The sequence below is a fragment of the Balaenoptera borealis genome (genome assembly GCF_965194805.1).
Source record: "Balaenoptera borealis genome assembly, contig: HAP1_SCAFFOLD_1987, whole genome shotgun sequence".
Lineage (NCBI taxonomy): Eukaryota > Metazoa > Chordata > Mammalia > Artiodactyla > Balaenopteridae > Balaenoptera > Balaenoptera borealis.
In genome coordinates this window covers 39,793-61,655 of record NW_028122276.1, presented here as the reverse complement: position 1 = coordinate 61,655, position 21,863 = coordinate 39,793, and the positions used below count along the sequence as shown (strand labels likewise).

General features: G+C 45.6%; 1 protein-coding gene across 5 annotated transcripts in view; it reads right to left on the bottom strand.

Moving 5' to 3' along the window:
- Positions 1 to 1,063: 1,063 nt before the first annotated feature.
- Positions 1,064 to 21,863, bottom strand: part of LOC309622282 (uncharacterized protein) — a 53,311-nt gene continuing 32,511 nt past the window's right edge. For 3 of the 5 annotated variants that reach the window (XR_014240673.1, XR_014240674.1, XR_014240675.1), the window contains 2 exons: positions 13,786 to 13,923; positions 1,175 to 1,237 (listed from right to left, as the gene is read on the bottom strand). Coding sequence is in view for 2 of the 5 variants with exons in the window: in XM_082409403.1 (XP_082265529.1) it covers positions 1,095 to 1,237; positions 13,786 to 13,923 (281 nt within the window). In the remaining 3 variants the exon portion in view is untranslated. Of the gene's footprint in view, positions 1,238 to 13,785; positions 13,924 to 21,863 lie in introns of all 5 variants that reach the window. The other 2 variants (XM_082409403.1, XM_082409404.1) reach the window with 2 other exon arrangements.

Below are 21,863 nucleotides of genomic sequence, written 5' to 3'. Positions count from 1 at the left end.
ACTACCTTCTCTCAGTGCTCTCTGTTTTAGACTCTATATGAGAACACCTAGGGCTTCCCTGGTGGCGCCTGCCAATGCAGGGGACACGGGTTCGAGCCCTGGTCTGCGAAGATCCCACATGCCGTGCAGCAACTAAGCGCATGTGCCACGACGACGGAGCCTGCATTCTAGAGCCCGTGAGCCTCAACTACCGAAGCCCACGTGCCTACAGCCCATGCTCCGCAACAAGAGAAGCCACCGCGATGAGATGCCCGCACACCGCAACCGAGAGTAGCCCCCGCTAGCCGCCAACTAGAGAAAGCCCGTGCACAGCAATGAGAGACCCAGTGCAGCCAAAAAATAAATACGTAGAATAAATAAGTTCAAACAGTAAATAAATACATAAACATAAATTACAAAAAAAAAGAACACCTAATGCAGGTGGGAAGGTGGGAGGGCCACTGTAGAGGTCATCTATGCTACATGTACAAGAACCCCGAGAGCACACCAATCGGTACCACACTTTTCACTGCTGTAGCCGATCATTCCCCCTGTACTGCCACACTGTAGCACTCCTTCCCTCATCTACTGCTATAGTCTCTTTGGAAGGTGTTTCCGAACTCTTGTTATCAGAGTGCCAGTTGAACTGTCCTCACTTCCTTCATTTATACCAGGATTGAAGACCTTGTGGTCCGAGATCCTGTCCAGAGAGCAAGCAGGCTAAGGCTCTGTCTTTGTTGATGTATTTCATCAGAAAGGGCTCTACCCCCTCTCCTAGTTCATGGTGTGAAGTGTTCTTGGCCTCTCGGGAAAGTGGGGAGAATGGAAAGGACCCTATATGAGAATGCTAGGCTCTGTAAAACATTTCAGGTTTTTAAAAATAAGACTCATTTTGTATTGGACTGACAACAGTCCTATGAAATACAAAGAAGGCCGAGAATCAGTGACAGGAAAGGATCACCAGTAAGAACTACAGCAGTCACCGCTTACCTCGTAGCATAGGGCACTGTCCGTGATCCTTAAGAAGAGTTAGTAGAAATGCCTTGCCCATCTTGCCCCTGAACCCCTTGAAAGGTACACGACTGCTGTGTTGGTGTTTAGGGGGAGCATCTCACTTACCAGGGACTGACTTCTCCCTTGATTCCTCTGTAGTGATGGAGACTTCCCCGCTGATGAAAAATTCCCTGGGATTGCAACCTCCAAGCCCAGACAGCTTTCCTATGGAATGACAGAGAACTTGTCAAGGTGAAACACCAGTCTGCGGGAGAAAGGGAAGAAGAGAATGATGGAAATCGTTTCTGGGAAACTATTTTTACATTATGTGTTGTTTGTTCCCGGTAAATAAACTGAAATCTTCTTAACAGTACAACAAAATCTAAACCACTAAAGCCAACAATACAGGAGTATAACGTTCGACAAAAATTTCTTTGGCTGCGCAGCATGTGGGATCTTAGCTCCCCAACCAGGGATTGAACCCACGCCTGCTGCATTGGAAGCGCAGAGTCTTCACCACGGGACCACCGGGGAAGTCCCAGGACTATCACTTTTAAAGGAGAAGGTACAAACCCCTCGGTTCTATGAACTGGAGATTTTTAGTAAGAAGTCAATATATTTGTTGTTAGGCACATTTTATGTTAGGCTGTCTCCCTGCACAGGATGCAGGCGCCTTGAGAATGGAAGTCATATCCCTCTATAGTACGTCCCTCTTCTTTCTGCTTTGCAGTTTGCTGCTCCACTTGTTCAACCCCACCTAGTAATAACCTATACTTCCCTTGTTCCTGTTTTCCCATCTGGAAAACAGACAAAAGGCAACCAAAACAACGCAAAGGTCTCAACAAATAAAGGGATATCCAAAACCAGAGATGGCCAGAACTTCTGTACCCCTGATGAAATAGTCCTCATACAAAACCTGATAATCAAATTCCTTAATGCTAGGAATCACAGTGAAAAATAGTATCTGAACTGACTTCTGTCAGATGAGTGAGAACTAAGGTTAATTCAGTGTATCTGAAGCATAGAAAGTGAGGGCAAAAGTGGCACAAGATGGGGCTAGAGAAGCAGAGAGGATTCTAGACCACGCAGAGTCTTAAAAGGCCAACAGTGTGTTTTCTATTCTCAAAACAATGCTTGTGAGCGATGTTTATGAGCAACGTTCCAACTTGCTTTGAAGGTTTCTTGTGTGAAGAGTGGATTGGAAGGAAACAAGATATATGGACACCAGTTAGGACCTAATCGCAACAGACAGGCAAGTTCAGTATTAGGAAGTTGAGGAAGAGCTGGCTGACAGATTCCAAAGAAATTCAGGAGATGAACTGAAGCGGGCTTAATGGGGTAGGAGATGGAGGAAAGGAAGGTCTTAGGGAATTCAAGGGTTTACTGCACACATGAGCAAAGTCTCAAAATTAATCATTTGAACGTACAGAGGCGGATCTCCCAAATGACACCGGTTAGGAAGCAACGGTACGCCCTTTAGAATTCCTAGAGACAACACAAATCAACTGTTTCGATGGAAAATTCGGCGGGACTCTTGATTTCCATGGGAATACAGAGAAAAGAGACACTGATCTGGCTTGCAGGTATATTTAGGAAGTTGTTAGCCGGACATCACCTACTAGTATCATGTAAGTAGGCCGTCCGAAGTAGGAAGCTTAGGGGAAAAACCTGGAGGAAAACTTAAAAGCTTAAGCCACACCTCTACACTACACCACCTTTCACAATTTCTTCTCAGATAAGCATCATCCCCATCAGTGAAGAAACTCGTTCGTACCTCATAATAGGAAAAACAGGCCTAAAGATTCAATGTGTGTCTTGGGAGGTCCCATCTATGCGATATCTTCCTGGGACCAGAAAAGGCCCCAGGAAGATCCATCTCTGCACCCCTGAAAGCTTACCACCAAGGAAAATGACTAGGTCCATAGATTTCCTCCCTCAAACCAGCTTACCTCACACATAGATCATTAGCAACTCCGCCCTTACTCACATTATCACAGTCACAAGAGTGGTTAGGGAGAAAAGCACTAACCAGGGGAACTAAAACAGAGGCAATCCAGGCCAAGCTGGCTGGTGGCAGATATCTTGCTCCTTACGCTCGGGTGCATATGCGACTCACCACAGTGCCTTTTTCACAGACCCTTTTGAACGTTTCTCCACAGAATCCAACAGCTCAAGTTAGTTCATGACGCTTCAAGGTCAACAATCGTCAAGAGAAAAACATGCAATATGTCTTACAATGTTGGATTCCTTACAAACAGGACAAGGAGATAACCATGTAGACAAAACCAGAGCATTTGAAAACATCTGTATTCTACAAACACACCAGTGAATGCTATAAATAAGGTACTATGACATAAAACAAAATGAAAACTAGATGTGAGACTGTTCTCTTCAGTGTACAGACTTCATGGCAGTTGCTGCACACTATCTAGCTACTTAGATCTTTAACTCTCTGTTCTGTTAATACCAAATGAGGCCCAAGTGTGTCAACCTGTTTCCCACAGAAACCAAAAAGTCTACATGCATCTCTTTTCTCCTGTGCCCCTTCACCTTACCTGCTCCCAATTCTCCACCAACGTCCTCCTCTTTCTCTAATTATTCTCCTCTTCATTTTGCTTGGCCTTGCCCCCAAGCATGCAAGACAGAGAGTCCTAGAGGTCCAAGATTCTAGAGTGGCTGTTTGCAAGGCGGAGGAGATTACAGTAACTGCCACACTGTATATACTTCTGTGCAAAGAAAAGGGACAGTGTTCAGAATGTCTCTCACATATAACAAGAGCTGGAGATGGCAGGATACCTGTGTGGCCCAAGAACTAGAGCTAGCAAATTATGGGCCAAACAATTGCAACCAAAGGCTGGAAGAGGAAAGGTCTGCAACCAGCTCTGTCTCCTAGCTCTCTGGTATTTGCTGCCAACGGGCAGAGTCTATTTCGTGAAGCATCAAGCACTGAAAAAGAAGACTCCTGCTGCTGGAAGGTGACAGGAAGTAACGTCCAATGCAAGATCAAGGCTTGTCCTCGAAGCAATGCCCATAATGGAAGAAAAAAAAAAAAGAGAAAGCGGAAGAGAAATGTTAAGTCGCAAGTCCAACCTGGCCCCCAGCCTAGCCCAGCCCAAGGAAGGTAGGAGTCAAGGAGAAGAAACTAAAAGAGAAGAGCCTTGGACCACAACATTCTCCACAAGGTACACTCAACAAACTTCACCCTACTCTTGAACCAAGTTACAAAAAGAGCTTCTTAATCCCTACTTTGGCTCCTTAAAAGCTGCTATCAGTTCACTCATTAGACACATATGATTTCAGAACAACTGTAATAGTTCAAACTAGATGGCTCTTTCCTTCCTAAGGATTATTAATTAAAGAAGATCTATATAGCTCTAAGTATATGATACATAAAATAGAATACTCTGTAGAATATAAGTAACTCTTAGTTCAGTGTATTAATGAACGTCTGTAAGAAATGTGGCAATGATTTCCCTAATGGAAGAGCCTGGGGGAGGTAAATCTGTCTTCTAGGATTTCCTCCCCAGAGCTCAGAAACTCAGGTGTTGTTTTAGCTCTCCTACACTCTCTTCACCCAAGCCCGCCTTCCTGTTGGGGATCGGACCTCCCTATTGGCTCTCTCATACCTTTCAACTGCCTGCTTTGTGACATCACTCTCCTACCAAACCTACTACCACTTGGTAGAGTCTTGGGGTTTCCGTGGAGCTGTTTGGACCAGTAACCAGTGACCTCTGTACTGGACACGTGCGCCGTTCAGCTGCAGCCACTCGGACATCCTCTAGTGTTGTCTCCTCATCCCTGGTACCTGCAGTGGATGCTTCCTCTTCTCTGACCATGTCAGGTAAGAAAAGAAACGTTGGAAAGTTTTGCGTTCGATTTCTTTTGCCCCTAAATTGAGTAGGAGATTCAAAATAGCATGGAATAATGAGGGAAAGTATTGAACTACACGTCTGGAGACCTAATTTCAGTTTTGACTTTGACGTTTACTATCTGTGTGACTTTGGACAAATCACTGGCTGTCTCACAAAGCCTGTTGCTTTCCTTAACTGTTACGTTAGGATACCACGTTGGGTTGATCACTCTGATCCCCTTCTTTTCCAGTATTGAGCCTTAAAGGGTACCCATGTAGAAAACGAAATCAGACACTTCTCAAGAGTGTTTCAACAGAAACATAGAAAAGTCAGGGGACATAGAAAACTAGCAATATATACCAAGATGTTTCATCTCTAATGGTCTCCCTCCACTAGGATTTCGACTAGTTGAAAAGAGAGAATAGGGAGAGAGGATGGAGAGTACTGGGCTCTACAGGGAGGCACAGAGTCGAGCGTAAGGAAGTTTAGGATGGTTTTCATTAGCACAGGCCAACAGGCACCAAGAGATGGGAGAAAATGTAAGAATGAAGAGGGAAAGCATAGAGGAGCTCTCAAGAAAAACGGAGTTTGCAATGGAATGCTGATGGGAACCAAAGATTTTCAATTAAAGCAGAAACAGCACAGAGGGAAACCTGCTCAGAGCAGGGCAAAACCAAGTTGATGGTAGCAAACCCTTACATTAACAGACTAAGAAGGAAAGTAAGGCCAGAACAGGGGATCACCAGGAAAGGCAGCTTATCAGAAAAGTCATACTCCGTTTTCTTTCTTTTATTGCCTCTCTGAATACAGTTGGCCACTTGACAGTTTTGAATATAAACATTTTAGAAATACGTTTTAGAAATGATGCCTCCTATAAACAAGCAACCACAGTGGTTATCTAGGGGGCTGCTTTTCAGTGTTTTATTCTTTCTAATTTTTAAACTAGGTAGACATTTCACCAATTCAACATTTTAAGTGATATCTTCTAAATTGAATCAGAAGGACTATTTTCCTTGGTGTGATATGTAGGTTCTAAGGCAAGGCTGCTTTTCATTTTTACAGTTATTTCCTTCCTAACACAGAGAGCACATTGATCAACAGCCATCGTTCGCTTGTAGATCTTAGCTACCGAAGAAGAAGAAGAAGAAGAAGAAAAAGTCAAGCCCCACATCTCTAATTCCCCCCACTTAGGGAATTCCCTGGCGGTCCAGTGCTTAGGACTCGGTGCTTTCACGGCCAGGGCCACGCGGCGCGGCCAAAGAAACAAAACAAACAAACATCCACATTTATCGAAAACCATATTGTGGAGTCCTGTGGATTTTCTTACATTTGAAAATCTTTTTTAATTGGATTCTAGGCATGATGGTTTTTTGAGGTTTTGGGATGCCATCTTCTTGGATGCTGAAGATGATTCTAATCTAAGTTCTAGGATAAATCCAAAAACCTTCCTGATACATTTTAAGCTTCCTTTCTGCTTATTATATAAGCTATATTCATTGAAATATATATTTCTCCTAGGCTTAATACCTCTTACTTGCTGGGTAAAAATATGAAGGAGCACAATAATGAAACTCTTTTACACTTATTATTTTGCTGTCTGCTTCGTACCGGTTTTCATTGAAATACTTGTCTATATGTGTTGTGGCTACCTATACATGCACATTTATTGCATTCTGTTGCTTGTTATGCATTTTTTACTGACATACCTTCTCTGTCTGTATGCATTGGCTAGGAATTCATTCACCTCTATCACCTCCATCGTGTCTTCTGGTTAATAGTATTCACTAAAATAGAGTGGGCAAAATTCACTTTCATAATATTGCATGGATAGTACAGAATGCCATTTGTTAGTAAATTCATTAGGCTTCGATACTTGCCACATACCCCAGTTTTCATTAATATCTATGGATTTCTTTTTCGTTAACGTAATATGCTTGTCATGATTTTTCTTTGTCTTTCTAGAACTTATTGTATCTTCCTCCATATAAATCATACGCAATAGATCAGCTTATTCATCTATTAATTATTACTGCTATTATTATTGGTGGTGGTGTTATAACCACTTTACAGGTGAGGAATCTGAAGTAATCAGATAACTCTTCCCTTTCCAAAAGCACTTAAGAAATCCACTTTCGGGTAATCATTTTGAGGTAGGATGAGAAACCAGGCTTGAAGAGGGCAAAAATGACTCTTTCAATTCACCAGTTGGACTGAGCTGTACGTCACCTCTAGGTAATAGCGTGGGAACTGCACAAGCAAAGGGAGACACTGAAGACGACAATGGTAACAGCCGTACTGTTTTCTAATGGACAAAAAAAATGCCTATATTATAAGTTCTATTTCTCCTGCTTTCTGGCAGTATCATGCTCAGAGTGGAGTCCTGGCAAGGAAGTCAGGATACTTAGGTTCTGAAACCTGGTAATGATACTAACATAATGAGAGAACTTGAACAAGTCAACCCGACCTCTCTGAGCCTCAGTTTCCTTACTCACGAAATGAGACTGAGAACATCGAAGTTCTCTAAGGGCCTCCTAGTTCTAAAATGCTTCCAGTCTAGGAAATAGCATAGAAGTCAATACGAGTGCAGGCTGAAGGGAAAGACAGGGCAGGGAGAAGGTTGCTTCCAGCCTAGAGAACAATCTCTGAACCACACCACTTGGCTCTTCTGCCCGTCTGTGCCCAAGATGGGAGCACAGGCAGTGAATAGAGAAGAGTGGAAAACTGCTCAGTCCTTACAGCCATCATTAACTGTCTGATTTTGGGTTTCTCAGGAAGTAGTGATAGTAGAGGTGTCCTGATAGCAAGAACCTTCAGATGATGCCGTTCCTCAAACGTAGTGAGAATTTCTCAACCTCCCTGAGTTTTTCATGACCCTCTTGTTCTTACAGAAAATTTCCAACATCCATCTCTACTTGGAACTCTAAATTCTCTGCAGCATTCTCCTCCTGTGGTGAGCAATGCAACTTCCCTAACACGAAGTGTCTGCAACTTCTCCAGAGTCTCTGCCCCTGCCGTCAGTTCGGCATCGGCTACCGGTACCCCTTTCCAGACACTCATGGGTAGTGCCTACCTTTACCAACATTCTAGCACGACTATGTTATCTGGAGTTACTGACCACAGCCAGATCTCCACTTCAGCTGCTTCCTATCCAGGTGTTCTTGAGTGGGACATCACAGCAAGCACTGAAAAGAATTCTTCTTCACTCGGAGACTTTACTCTGGCACTCACTGACCGCCACACAGCTGCCTCCTCCATGTTTCTGGCAGCCCAGTATGATAAAACTTCAGACGCCAAGAACATGGTCCCTCTACATCCATCGCTTTCTGCCAGCCTTGCTCAGGGAACACCATCTCAGATTCCAAATCAGGGGCAGAGCCGCCTGTCACTTCCCTGCCAGGACGGAAGCCAGGTATATTACTATAACCAAGGCACACTGGGGTCTTTACTGTATGGAGAACTTGGCTCCTGCCCGCAATCCTACGGCTCGGCGTCATACACAGGAAGTCGGGCCTCTGGGCAACCAGAAATGGGAATGGGACTGAAGGAGATTCAGCCCACAAATATCCGACCACCAGCTTCCACCTCTGCAGTCTGCCACCCTGTGTCTGCTCAACGCATCACAGAAACAAGTTTTCAAGGTGAGTATAACAAACGCCAGAGAAAGTTGAAGAATGAGGTCGGCATTCAAAAATGGGGTCAAATCGACAGCTGGGAAGGGGTGTAGAGGCAGGTAGAATTTAGATCCTGAGCCTTTAATAACCACTACCTTCGCTCAGTGCCCTCTGTTTTTAGACTCTATATGAGAACACCTAGGGCTTCCCTGGTGGCGCCGTGGTTAAGAATCCGCCTGCCAATGCAATGCGGGGGACACGGGTTCGAGCCCTGGTCTGCGAAGATCCCACATGCCGTGCAGCAACTAAGCGCATGTGCCACAACGACGGAGCCTGCATTCTAGAGCCCGTGAGCCTCAACTACCGAAGCCCGCGTGCCTACAGCCCATGCTCCGCAACAAGAGAAGCCACCGCGATGAGAAGCCCGCACACCGCAACCGAGAGTAGCCCCCGCTAGCCGCCAACTAGAGAAAGCCCGTGCACAGCAATGAGAGACCCAGTGCAGCCAAAAAAATAAATACGTAGAATAAATAAGTTCAAACAGTAAATAAATACATAAACATAAATTACAAAAAAAGAACACCTAATGCAGGTGGGAAGGTGGGAGGGCCACTGTAGAGGTCATCTATGCTACATGTACAAGAACGCCGAGAGCACACCAATCGGTACCACACTTTTCACTGCTGTAGCCGATCGTTCCCCCTGTACTGCCACACTGTAGCACTCCCTTCCCTCATCTACTGCTATAGTCTCTTCGGAAGGTGTTTCAGAACTCTTGTTATGTGAGTGCCAGTTGAACTGTCCTCACTTCCTTCATTTATACCAGGATTGAAGACCTTGTGGTCCGAGATCCTGTCCAGAGAGCAAGCAGGCTAAGACTCTGTCTTTGTTGATGTGTTTCATCAGCAAGGGCTCTACCCCCTCTCCTAGTTCATGGTGTGACGTGTTCTTGGCCTCTCGGGAAAGTGGGGAGAATGGAAAGGACCCTATATGAGAATGCTAGGCTTTGTAAAACATTTCAGGTTTTTAAAAATAAGACTCATTTTGTATTGGACTTATAACAGTCCTATGAAATACAAAGCGAGCCGAGAATCAGCGACAGGAAAGGCTCACCAGTAAGAATTACAACAGTCACCGCTTACCTCGTAGCATAGGGCACTGTCCGTGATCCTTAAGAAGAGTTAGTAGAAATGCCTTGCCCATCTTGCCCCTGAACCCCTTGAAAGGTACACGACTGCTGTGTTGGTGTTTAGGGGGAGCATCTCACTTACCAGGGACTGACTTCTCCCTTGATCCCTTTGTAGGGATGGAGACCTCCCCCCTGGTGATGAAAAATTCCCTGGGATTGCAACCTCCAAGCCAGACGTTTTGTGTGACACAAAGTCAAGAACTCCCCAAGTCCTGCAGTAGCAGAAACAGCCACATACTTGAGAGTAACCCACCATCTGAACTTGGGGACATTTCAGTGACAGCTCCAGTCCAGAGTGCCAGGCGTCTCCTGGCCCTGCCTCCAGCTCCAAGCCAGGGACAAATAGAGAGTAAGCACGTGGATGATATCAAAACCAAGCTTTCAAAGCCTCTGGATGCCTACCAGATCCCAACAGAGAACCAAGATCCTCCACTACTCCCTTTAGGAATCCCTGATATTCACCAGCCGCTGGCCTGCACCGATCCCCTCAGCCAAGAGGAGCAGCCTGGTTCTGAAAATGCTGATCTGGGAGAGAACAGCCGGAGTCGTCAGGACCTAGGGACACTTGAAAATGGGATTGAACCTAGCAGTGGTCTTGCAGACATTACTACACTGGCGGAGGATATTCACCTTCCCCAGCTCTTTAATCCTTTGAAAGATCTTGATCAATCCCAAGGTCCCAACGTGATCAAAGCTAAAGACACCAGAGCCATTAAGGTGAATCAGGTGCAGGAAAAGCCAAGTGTCATAAAGGTTCCCTCTGATCAACCCAGGAAGAACAAACAGAAAGCCTCTGAGCCTATCAGTGGCGCTCCCAAGGCCAAAATCCAGCCAAAGAATCCAGAGTGCCCGTTAGGGGGAGAAGTGGTTACATGCCACGCTGCAGTCAGTGACAGGGCTCCTGTGAACACGGCCAAGCACTCTCAAGGCAAACCTCAGAAAGCTGCATCCAGAAAGATCAGCAAAACTAAGAGCCACGGGCAGGAAAAGACCAAAAGGACCAGAGGGAGAAACAAGGCTGAGGAGAACAAGCAGTCAGGGAACAAAGTCAAGGCAGAAGAGAAGCCAGCAATCCCCCACACGAAGCGAAAGGAACACCAAACTGAGCTTCTCCAACAGAGCTTTCAAAAGCCTCGAACCTCCCTTGGCGTGCGCATGCTGGAGTCTGTGAAGGTTCTTCATGCGCTGGGGAAGAAGAATGAGACGAAAACTGGGCTCTCTTCCTGTCGGCTCTTGGGAAAGTCAAGCAACCCCAAAGACCCCCAGCCACCCCCAGCTATCCAGCCATGGCGGCATACCCCACGTGAGGGGAAGGGTCCTGAGAAAACGCAAGTCCAAGCCCAGAAACCAGACAGCAGTGCTGAAACAGAGTGTCCGTCTCCAGCCCAGTATGAGCGGCCTCCTCCTGGGAAGGTCAAGTTGATACCTCTGCCTTTTTCTGCCTGGGACAAGCCTCAAGCTCGACCCGCTCCTCGGAGGCCACAGTCTCTGGCCTCACATCGGCCTGCTGGGGCTTACCGTGCCCAGCCTGGTTCTACTGACTCAGCTCAACCTGCTGCAGCCAATTCATCCCAGCCAGCTCCTGCCTCTTTGCCAGGCCCCGCCAAACCAGCTCAGCCAACTGTGACCAACCCAACCCAACCGGCTTGGACCAACCATACCCAGCCTCGTGTCCCTCAGTCTGCTGCTCCTAGGCCTGCACCCTCCAAAACTTCATCTGGCGCTCCTCTCCAGCGGGGGAGCCTGTTCCCCCTGCTGTGAATAAGCGCCAGTCCCCACCCAAGCTCCAAACCCAATTTCTACTCCAAGACTTCAGCAAGCAACGAGTTCCATGGAGGGAACCCAACGTGCCTGAGCCAGTCATGTCAAAGCCCATCGAACAAGAGCAGAGGCCAGAGCGAGAGGCCATGAAGAGGCGGGCTCAACAACAACGGGAGAATGCTGCCAGATACACCTCTTCGGGCAAGCTGCAATTTTTCACCGAGAGGGAAAACGAAATGGAAATTGCCGACTACTACGGATACGTCAAGTGAGAGCTGCTAGGATTCTTGGTGCCACCTTGGCTACCAGCTGTTCTTCCATACACAGGTAAGACAGGTATAGAACTGAATAAGTAAATGGAATACAATTAATAGACGAGTAACAAACCTTTCGAATTTTCAGATGCTGCTAACTGGGGCGTGAGAAAGGAAGGACTGAAAGTTGGATGGGAGAATGAAGGAAAGGGGTAAAAACTGAGCAAAGAGGAAGGAACTTGGCCCAGGGCTAGGAAGGCCAAAAGAGACGTATGGATTTAGGAAAGGAAGCAGGAGCGAGGATGAAATGGCAGAAGTAAAAAGCAGGGTCAGAGGTCTGGGTTGAAAGAACACAATTGGAGTAGAGTTGAAGGTGACAGAAGATGAGTCTAGGTTTACTAGGAGAAATAGAAAAAGTCTCTCGGGGACGCTGGCCTTAAGTCTCACAACCACCAGATAGGTATTTCAGAAAACAAGAGGTTCAGGACACATCTCTGAAAGGTCTGAGTTGCCTTATTCAGGTGTGACTGTAGTGGGGGAATAGGGAAATCTACCAGAGAAGTGGCTAGGGCTCAGAGTTATCCTAGGGGCAGCTGACGACAGGGGCAGAGCCAAGGGAACTGCTGGATCAGGAGGCCCACGAACAAAGCAGGGGCATAGCCGCCTGTCACTTCCCTGCCAGGAAGGAAGCCAGGTATATTACTGTAACCAAGGCACACTGGGGTCTTTACTGTATGGAGAACTTGGCTCCTGCCCGCAATCCTACGGCTCGGCGTCACACACAGGAAGTAGGGCCTCTGGGCAACCAGAAATGGGAATGGGACTGAAGGAGATTCAGCCCACAAATATCCGACCACCAGCTTCCACCTCTGCAGTCTGCCACCCTGTGTCTGCTCAACGCATCACAGAAACAAGTTTTCAAGGTGAGTATACAGACGGCAGAGAAAAGTTGAACAATGAGGTCAGCATTCAAAAATGGGGTCAAATCGACAGCTGGGAAGGGGTGTAGAGACAGGTAGAATTTAGATCCTGAGCCTTTAATAACCACTACCTTCTCTCAGTGCTCTCTGTTTTTAGACTCTATATGAGAACACCTAGGGCTTCCCTGGTGGCGCCTGCCAATGCAGGGGACACGGGTTCGAGCCCTGGTCTGCGAAGATCCCACATGCCGTGCAGCAACTAAGCGCATGTGCCACGACGACGGAGCCTGCATTCTAGAGCCCGTGAGCCTCAACTACCGAAGCCCACGTGCCTACAGCCCATGCTCCGCAACAAGAGAAGCCACCGCGATGAGATGCCCGCACACCGCAACCGAGAGTAGCCCCCGCTAGCCGCCAACTAGAGAAAGCCCGTGCACAGCAATGAGAGACCCAGTGCAGCCAAAAAAATAAATACGTAGAATAAATAAGTTCAAACAGTAAATAAATACATAAACATAAATTACAAAAAAAAAGAACACCTAATGCAGGTGGGAAGGTGGGAGGGCCACTGTAGAGGTCATCTATGCTACATGTACAAGAACCCCGAGAGCACACCAATCGGTACCACACTTTTCACTGCTGTAGCCGATCATTCCCCCTGTACTGCCACACTGTAGCACTCCCTTCCCTCATCTACTGCTATAGTCTCTTTGGAAGGTGTTTCCGAACTCTTGTTATCAGAGTGCCAGTTGAACTGTCCTCACTTCCTTCATTTATACCAGGATTGAAGACCTTGTGGTCCGAGATCCTGTCCAGAGAGCAAGCAGGCTAAGGCTCTGTCTTTGTTGATGTATTTCATCAGAAAGGGCTCTACCCCCTCTCCTAGTTCATGGTGTGAAGTGTTCTTGGCCTCTCGGGAAAGTGGGGAGAATGGAAAGGACCCTATATGAGAATGCTAGGCTCTGTAAAACATTTCAGGTTTTTAAAAATAAGACTCATTTTGTATTGGACTGACAACAGTCCTATGAAATACAAAGAAGGCCGAGAATCAGTGACAGGAAAGGATCACCAGTAAGAACTACAGCAGTCACCGCTTACCTCGTAGCATAGGGCACTGTCCGTGATCCTTAAGAAGAGTTAGTAGAAATGCCTTGCCCATCTTGCCCCTGAACCCCTTGAAAGGTACACGACTGCTGTGTTGGTGTTTAGGGGGAGCATCTCACTTACCAGGGACTGACTTCTCCCTTGATTCCTCTGTAGTGATGGAGACTTCCCCGCTGATGAAAAATTCCCTGGGATTGCAACCTCCAAGCCAGACAGCTTTCCTATGGAATGACAGAGAACTTGTCAAGGTGAAACACCAGTCTGCGGGAGAAAGGGAAGAAGAGAATGATGGAAATCGTTTCTGGGAAACTATTTTTACATTATGTGTTGTTTGTTCCCGGTAAATAAACTGAAATCTTCTTAACAGTACAACAAAATCTAAACCACTAAAGCCAACAATACAGGAGTATAACGTTCGACAAAAATTTCTTTGGCTGCGCAGCATGTGGGATCTTAGCTCCCCAACCAGGGATTGAACCCACGCCTGCTGCATTGGAAGCGCAGAGTCTTCACCACGGGACCACCGGGGAAGTCCCAGGACTATCACTTTTAAAGGAGAAGGTACAAACCCCTCGGTTCTATGAACTGGAGATTTTTAGTAAGAAGTCAATATATTTGTTGTTAGGCACATTTTATGTTAGGCTGTCTCCCTGCACAGGATGCAGGCGCCTTGAGAATGGAAGTCATATCCCTCTATAGTACGTCCCTCTTCTTTCTGCTTTGCAGTTTGCTGCTCCACTTGTTCAACCCCACCTAGTAATAACCTATACTTCCCTTGTTCCTGTTTTCCCATCTGGAAAACAGACAAAAGGCAACCAAACAACGCAAAGGTCTCAACAAATAAGGGATATCCAAAACCAGAGATGGCCAGAACTTCTGTACCCCTGATGAAATAGTCCTCATACAAAACCTGATAATCAAATTCCTTAATGCTAGGAATCACAGTGAAAAATAGTATCTGAACTGACTTCTGTCAGATGAGTGAGAACTAAGGTTAATTCAGTGTATCTGAAGCATAGAAAGTGAGGGCAAAAGTGGCACAAGATGGGGCTAGAGAAGCAGAGAGGATTCTAGACCACGCAGAGTCTTAAAGGCCAACAGTGTGTTTTCTATTCTCAAAACAATGCTTGTGAGCGATGTTTATGAGCAACGTTCCAACTTGCTTTGAAGGTTTCTTGTGTGAAGAGTGGATTGGAAGGAAACAAGATATATGGACACCAGTTAGGACCTAATCGCAACAGACAGGCAAGTTCAGTATTAGGAAGTTGAGGAAGAGCTGGCTGACAGATTCCAAAGAAATTCAGGAGATGAACTGAAGCGGGCTTAATGGGGTAGGAGATGGAGGAAAGGAAGGTCTTAGGGAATTCAAGGGTTTACTGCACACATGAGCAAAGTCTCAAAATTAATCATTTGAACGTACAGAGGCGGATCTCCCAAATGACACCGGTTAGGAAGCAACGGTACGCCCTTTAGAATTCCTAGAGACAACACAAATCAACTGTTTCGATGGAAAATTCGGCGGGACTCTTGATTTCCATGGGAATACAGAGAAAAGAGACACTGATCTGGCTTGCAGGTATATTTAGGAAGTTGTTAGCCGGACATCACCTACTAGTATCATGTAAGTAGGCCGTCCGAAGTAGGAAGCTTAGGGGAAAAACCTGGAGGAAAACTTAAAAGCTTAAGCCACACCTCTACACTACACCACCTTTCACAATTTCTTCTCAGATAAGCATCATCCCCATCAGTGAAGAAACTCGTTCGTACCTCATAATAGGAAAAACAGGCCTAAAGATTCAATGTGTGTCTTGGGAGGTCCCATCTATGCGATATCTTCCTGGGACCAGAAAAGGCCCCAGGAAGATCCATCTCTGCACCCCTGAAAGCTTACCACCAAGGAAAATGACTAGGTCCATAGATTTCCTCCCTCAAACCAGCTTACCTCACACATAGATCATTAGCAACTCCGCCCTTACTCACATTATCACAGTCACAAGAGTGGTTAGGGAGAAAAGCACTAACCAGGGGAACTAAAACAGAGGCAATCCAGGCCAAGCTGGGCTGGTGGCAGATATCTTGCTCCTTACGCTCGGGTGCATAATGCGACTCACCACAGTGCCTTTTTCACAGACCCTTTTGAACGTTTCTCCACAGAATCCAACAGCTCAAGTTAGTTCATGACGCTTCAAGGTCAACAATCGTCAAGAGAAAAACATGCAATATGTCTTACAATGTTGGATTCCTTACAAACAGGACAAGGAGATAACCATGTAGACAAAACCAGAGCATTTGAAAACATCTGTATTCTACAAACACACCAGTGAATGCTATAAATAAGGTACTATGACATAAAACAAAATGAAAACTAGATGTGAGACTGTTCTCTTCAGTGTACAGACTTCATGGCAGTTGCTGCACACTATCTAGCTACTTAGATCTTTAACTCTCTGTTCTGTTAATACCAAATGAGGCCCAAGTGTGTCAACCTGTTTCCCACAGAAACCAAAAAGTCTACATGCATCTCTTTTCTCCTGTGCCCTTTCACCTTACCTGCTCCCAATTCTCCACCAACGTCCTCCTCTTTCTCTAATTATTCTCCTCTTCATTTTGCTTGGCCTTGCCCCCAAGCATGCAAGACAGAGAGTCCTAGAGGTCCAAGATTCTAGAGTGGCTGTTTGCAAGGCGGAGGAGATTACAGTAACTGCCACACTGTATATACTTCTGTGCAAAGAAAAAGGGACAGTGTTCAGAATGTCTCTCACATATAACAAGAGCTGGAGATGGCAGGATACCTGTGTGGCCCAAGGAACTAGAGCTAGCAAATTATGGGCCAAACAATTGCAACCAAAGGCTGGAAGAGGAAAGGTCTGCAACCAGCTCTGTCTCCTAGCTCTCTGGTATTTGCTGCCAACGGGCAGAGTCTATTTCGTGAAGCATCAAGCACTGAAAAGAAGACTCCTGCTGCTGGAAGGTGACAGGAAGTAACGTCCAATGCAAGATCAAGGCTTGTCCTCGAAGCAATGCCCATAATGGAAGAAAAAAAAAAAAGAGAAAGCGGAAGAGAAATGTTAAGTCGCAAGTCCAACCTGGCCCCCAGCCTAGCCCAGCCCAAGGAAGGTAGGAGTCAAGGAGAAGAAACTAAAAGAGAAGAGCCTTGGACCACAACATTCTCCACAAGGTACACTCAACAAACTTCACCCTACTCTTGAACCAAGTTACAAAAAGAGCTTCTTAATCCCTACTTTGGCTCCTTAAAAGCTGCTATCAGTTCACTCATTAGACACATATGATTTCAGAACAACTGTAATAGTTCAAACTAGATGGCTCTTTCCTTCCTAAGGATTATTAATTAAAGAAGATCTATATAGCTCTAAGTATATGATACATAAAATAGAATACTCTGTAGAATATAAGTAACTCTTAGTTCAGTGTATTAATGAACGTCTGTAAGAAATGTGGCAATGATTTCCCTAATGGAAGAGCCTGGGGGAGGTAAATCTGTCTTCTAGGATTTCCTCCCCAGAGCTCAGAAACTCAGGTGTTGTTTTAGCTCTCCTACACTCTCTTCACCCAAGCCCGCCTTCCTGTTGGGGATCGGACCTCCCTATTGGCTCTCTCATACCTTTCAACTGCCTGCTTTGTGACATCACTCTCCTACCAAACCTACTACCACTTGGTAGAGTCTTGGGGTTTCCGTGGAGCTGTTTGGACCAGTAACCAGTGACCTCTGTACTGGACACGTGCGCCGTTCAGCTGCAGCCACTCGGACATCCTCTAGTGTTGTCTCCTCATCCCTGGTACCTGCAGTGGATGCTTCCTCTTCTCTGACCATGTCAGGTAAGAAAAGAAACGTTGGAAAGTTTTGCGTTCGATTTCTTTTGCCCCTAAATTGAGTAGGAGATTCAAAATAGCATGGAATAATGAGGGAAAGTATTGAACTACACGTCTGGAGACCTAATTTCAGTTTTGACTTTGACGTTTACTATCTGTGTGACTTTGGACAAATCACTGGCTGTCTCACAAAGCCTGTTGCTTTCCTTAACTGTTACGTTAGGATACCACGTTGGGTTGATCACTCTGATCCCCTTCTTTTCCAGTATTGAGCCTTAAAGGGTACCCATGTAGAAAACGAAATCAGACACTTCTCAAGAGTGTTTCAACAGAAACATAGAAAAGTCAGGGGACATAGAAAACTAGCAATATATACCAAGATGTTTCATCTCTAATGGTCTCCCTCCACTAGGATTTCGACTAGTTGAAAAGAGAGAATAGGGAGAGAGGATGGAGAGTACTGGGCTCTACAGGGAGGCACAGAGTCGAGCGTAAGGAAGTTTAGGATGGTTTTCATTAGCACAGGCCAACAGGCACCAAGAGATGGGAGAAAATGTAAGAATGAAGAGGGAAAGCATAGAGGAGCTCTCAAGAAAAACGGAGTTTGCAATGGAATGCTGATGGGAACCAAAGATTTTCAATTAAAGCAGAAACAGCACAGAGGGAAACCTGCTCAGAGCAGGGCAAAACCAAGTTGATGGTAGCAAACCCTTACATTAACAGACTAAGAAGGAAAGTAAGGCCAGAACAGGGGATCACCAGGAAAGGCAGCTTATCAGAAAAGTCATACTCCGTTTTCTTTCTTTTATTGCCTCTCTGAATACAGTTGGCCACTTGACAGTTTTGAATATAAACATTTTAGAAATACGTTTTAGAAATGATGCCTCCTATAAACAAGCAACCACAGTGGTTATCTAGGGGGCTGCTTTTCAGTGTTTTATTCTTTCTAATTTTTAAACTAGGTAGACATTTCACCAATTCAACATTTTAAGTGATATCTTCTAAATTGAATCAGAAGGACTATTTTCCTTGGTGTGATATGTAGGTTCTAAGGCAAGGCTGCTTTTCATTTTTACAGTTATTTCCTTCCTAACACAGAGAGCACATTGATCAACAGCCATCGTTCGCTTGTAGATCTTAGCTACCGAAGAAGAAGAAGAAGAAGAAGAAGAAAAAGTCAAGCCCCACATCTCTAATTCCCCCCACTTAGGGAATTCCCTGGCGGTCCAGTGCTTAGGACTCGGTGCTTTCACGGCCAGGGCCACGCGGCGCGGCCAAAGAAACAAAACAAACAAACATCCACATTTATCGAAAACCATATTGTGGAGTCCTGTGGATTTTCTTACATTTGAAAATCTTTTTTAATTGGATTCTAGGCATGATGGTTTTTTGAGGTTTTGGGATGCCATCTTCTTGGATGCTGAAGATGATTCTAATCTAAGTTCTAGGATAAATCCAAAAACCTTCCTGATACATTTTAAGCTTCCTTTCTGCTTATTATATAAGCTATATTCATTGAAATATATATTTCTCCTAGGCTTAATACCTCTTACTTGCTGGGTAAAAATATGAAGGAGCACAATAATGAAACTCTTTTACACTTATTATTTTGCTGTCTGCTTCGTACCGGTTTTCATTGAAATACTTGTCTATATGTGTTGTGGCTACCTATACATGCACATTTATTGCATTCTGTTGCTTGTTATGCATTTTTTACTGACATACCTTCTCTGTCTGTATGCATTGGCTAGGAATTCATTCACCTCTATCACCTCCATCGTGTCTTCTGGTTAATAGTATTCACTAAAATAGAGTGGGCAAAATTCACTTTCATAATATTGCATGGATAGTACAGAATGCCATTTGTTAGTAAATTCATTAGGCTTCGATACTTGCCACATACCCCAGTTTTCATTAATATCTATGGATTTCTTTTTCGTTAACGTAATATGCTTGTCATGATTTTTCTTTGTCTTTCTAGAACTTATTGTATCTTCCTCCATATAAATCATACGCAATAGATCAGCTTATTCATCTATTAATTATTACTGCTATTATTATTGGTGGTGGTGTTATAACCACTTTACAGGTGAGGAATCTGAAGTAATCAGATAACTCTTCCCTTTCCAAAAGCACTTAAGAAATCCACTTTCGGGTAATCATTTTGAGGTAGGATGAGAAACCAGGCTTGAAGAGGGCAAAAATGACTCTTTCAATTCACCAGTTGGACTGAGCTGTACGTCACCTCTAGGTAATAGCGTGGGAACTGCACAAGCAAAGGGAGACACTGAAGACGACCATGGTAATAGCCGTACTGTTTTCTAATGGACAAAAAAAATGCCTATATTATAAGTTCTATTTCTCCTGCTTTCTGGCAGTATCATGCTCAGAGTGGAGTCCTGGCAAGGAAGTCAGGATACTTAGGTTCTGAAACCTGGTAATGATACTAACATAATGAGAGAACTTGAACAAGTCAACCCGACCTCTCTGAGCCTCAGTTTCCTTACTCACGAAATGAGACTGAGAACATCGAAGTTCTCTAAGGGCCTCCTAGTTCTAAAATGCTTCCAGTCTAGGAAATAGCATAGAAGTCAATACGAGTGCAGGCTGAAGGGAAAGACAGGGCAGGGAGAAGGTTGCTTCCAGCCTAGAGAACAATCTCTGAACCACACCACTTGGCTCTTCTGCCCGTCTGTGCCCAAGATGGGAGCACAGGCAGTGAATAGAGAAGAGTGGAAAACTGCTCAGTCCTTACAGCCATCATTAACTGTCTGATTTTGGGTTTCTCAGGAAGTAGTGATAGTAGAGGTGTCCTGATAGCAAGAACCTTCAGATGATGCCGTTCCTCAAACGTAGTGAGAATTTCTCAACCTCCCTGAGTTTTTCATGACCCTCTTGTTCTTACAGAAAATTTCCAACATCCATCTCTACTTGGAACTCTAAATTCTCTGCAGCATTCTCCTCCTGTGGTGAGCAATGCAACTTCCCTAACACGAAGTGTCTGCAACTTCTCCAGAGTCTCTGCCCCTGCCGTCAGTTCGGCATCGGCTACCGGTACCCCTTTCCAGACACTCATGGGTAGTGCCTACCTTTACCAACATTCTAGCACGACTATGTTATCTGGAGTTACTGACCACAGCCAGATCTCCACTTCAGCTGCTTCCTATCCAGGTGTTCTTGAGTGGGACATCACAGCAAGCACTGAAAAGAATTCTTCTTCACTCGGAGACTTTACTCTGGCACTCACTGACCGCCACACAGCTGCCTCCTCCATGTTTCTGGCAGCCCAGTATGATAAAACTTCAGACGCCAAGAACATGGTCCCTCTACATCCATCGCTTTCTGCCAGCCTTGCTCAGGGAACACCATCTCAGATTCCAAATCAGGGGCAGAGCCGCCTGTCACTTCCCTGCCAGGACGGAAGCCAGGTATATTACTATAACCAAGGCACACTGGGGTCTTTACTGTATGGAGAACTTGGCTCCTGCCCGCAATCCTACGGCTCGGCGTCATACACAGGAAGTCGGGCCTCTGGGCAACCAGAAATGGGAATGGGACTGAAGGAGATTCAGCCCACAAATATCCGACCACCAGCTTCCACCTCTGCAGTCTGCCACCCTGTGTCTGCTCAACGCATCACAGAAACAAGTTTTCAAGGTGAGTATAACAAACGCCAGAGAAAGTTGAAGAATGAGGTCGGCACTCAAAAATGGGGTCAAATCGACAGCTGGGAAGGGGTGTAGAGGCAGGTAGAATTTAGATCCTGAGCCTTTAATAACCACTACCTTCGCTCAGTGCCCTCTGTTTTTAGACTCTATATGAGAACACCTAGGGCTTCCCTGGTGGCGCCGTGGTTAAGAATCCGCCTGCCAATGCAATGCGGGGGACACGGGTTCGAGCCCTGGTCTGCGAAGATCCCACATGCCGTGCAGCAACTAAGCGCATGTGCCACAACGACGGAGCCTGCATTCTAGAGCCCGTGAGCCTCAACTACCGAAGCCCGCGTGCCTACAGCCCATGCTCCGCAACAAGAGAAGCCACCGCGATGAGAAGCCCGCACACCGCAACCGAGAGTAGCCCCCGCTAGCCGCCAACTAGAGAAAGCCCGTGCACAGCAATGAGAGACCCAGTGCAGCCAAAAAAATAAATACGTAGAATAAATAAGTTCAAACAGTAAATAAATACATAAACATAAATTACAAAAAAAAGAACACCTAATGCAGGTGGGAAGGTGGGAGGGCCACTGTAGAGGTCATCTATGCTACATGTACAAGAACGCCGAGAGCACACCAATCGGTACCACACTTTTCACTGCTGTAGCCGATCGTTCCCCCTGTACTGCCACACTGTAGCACTCCCTTCCCTCATCT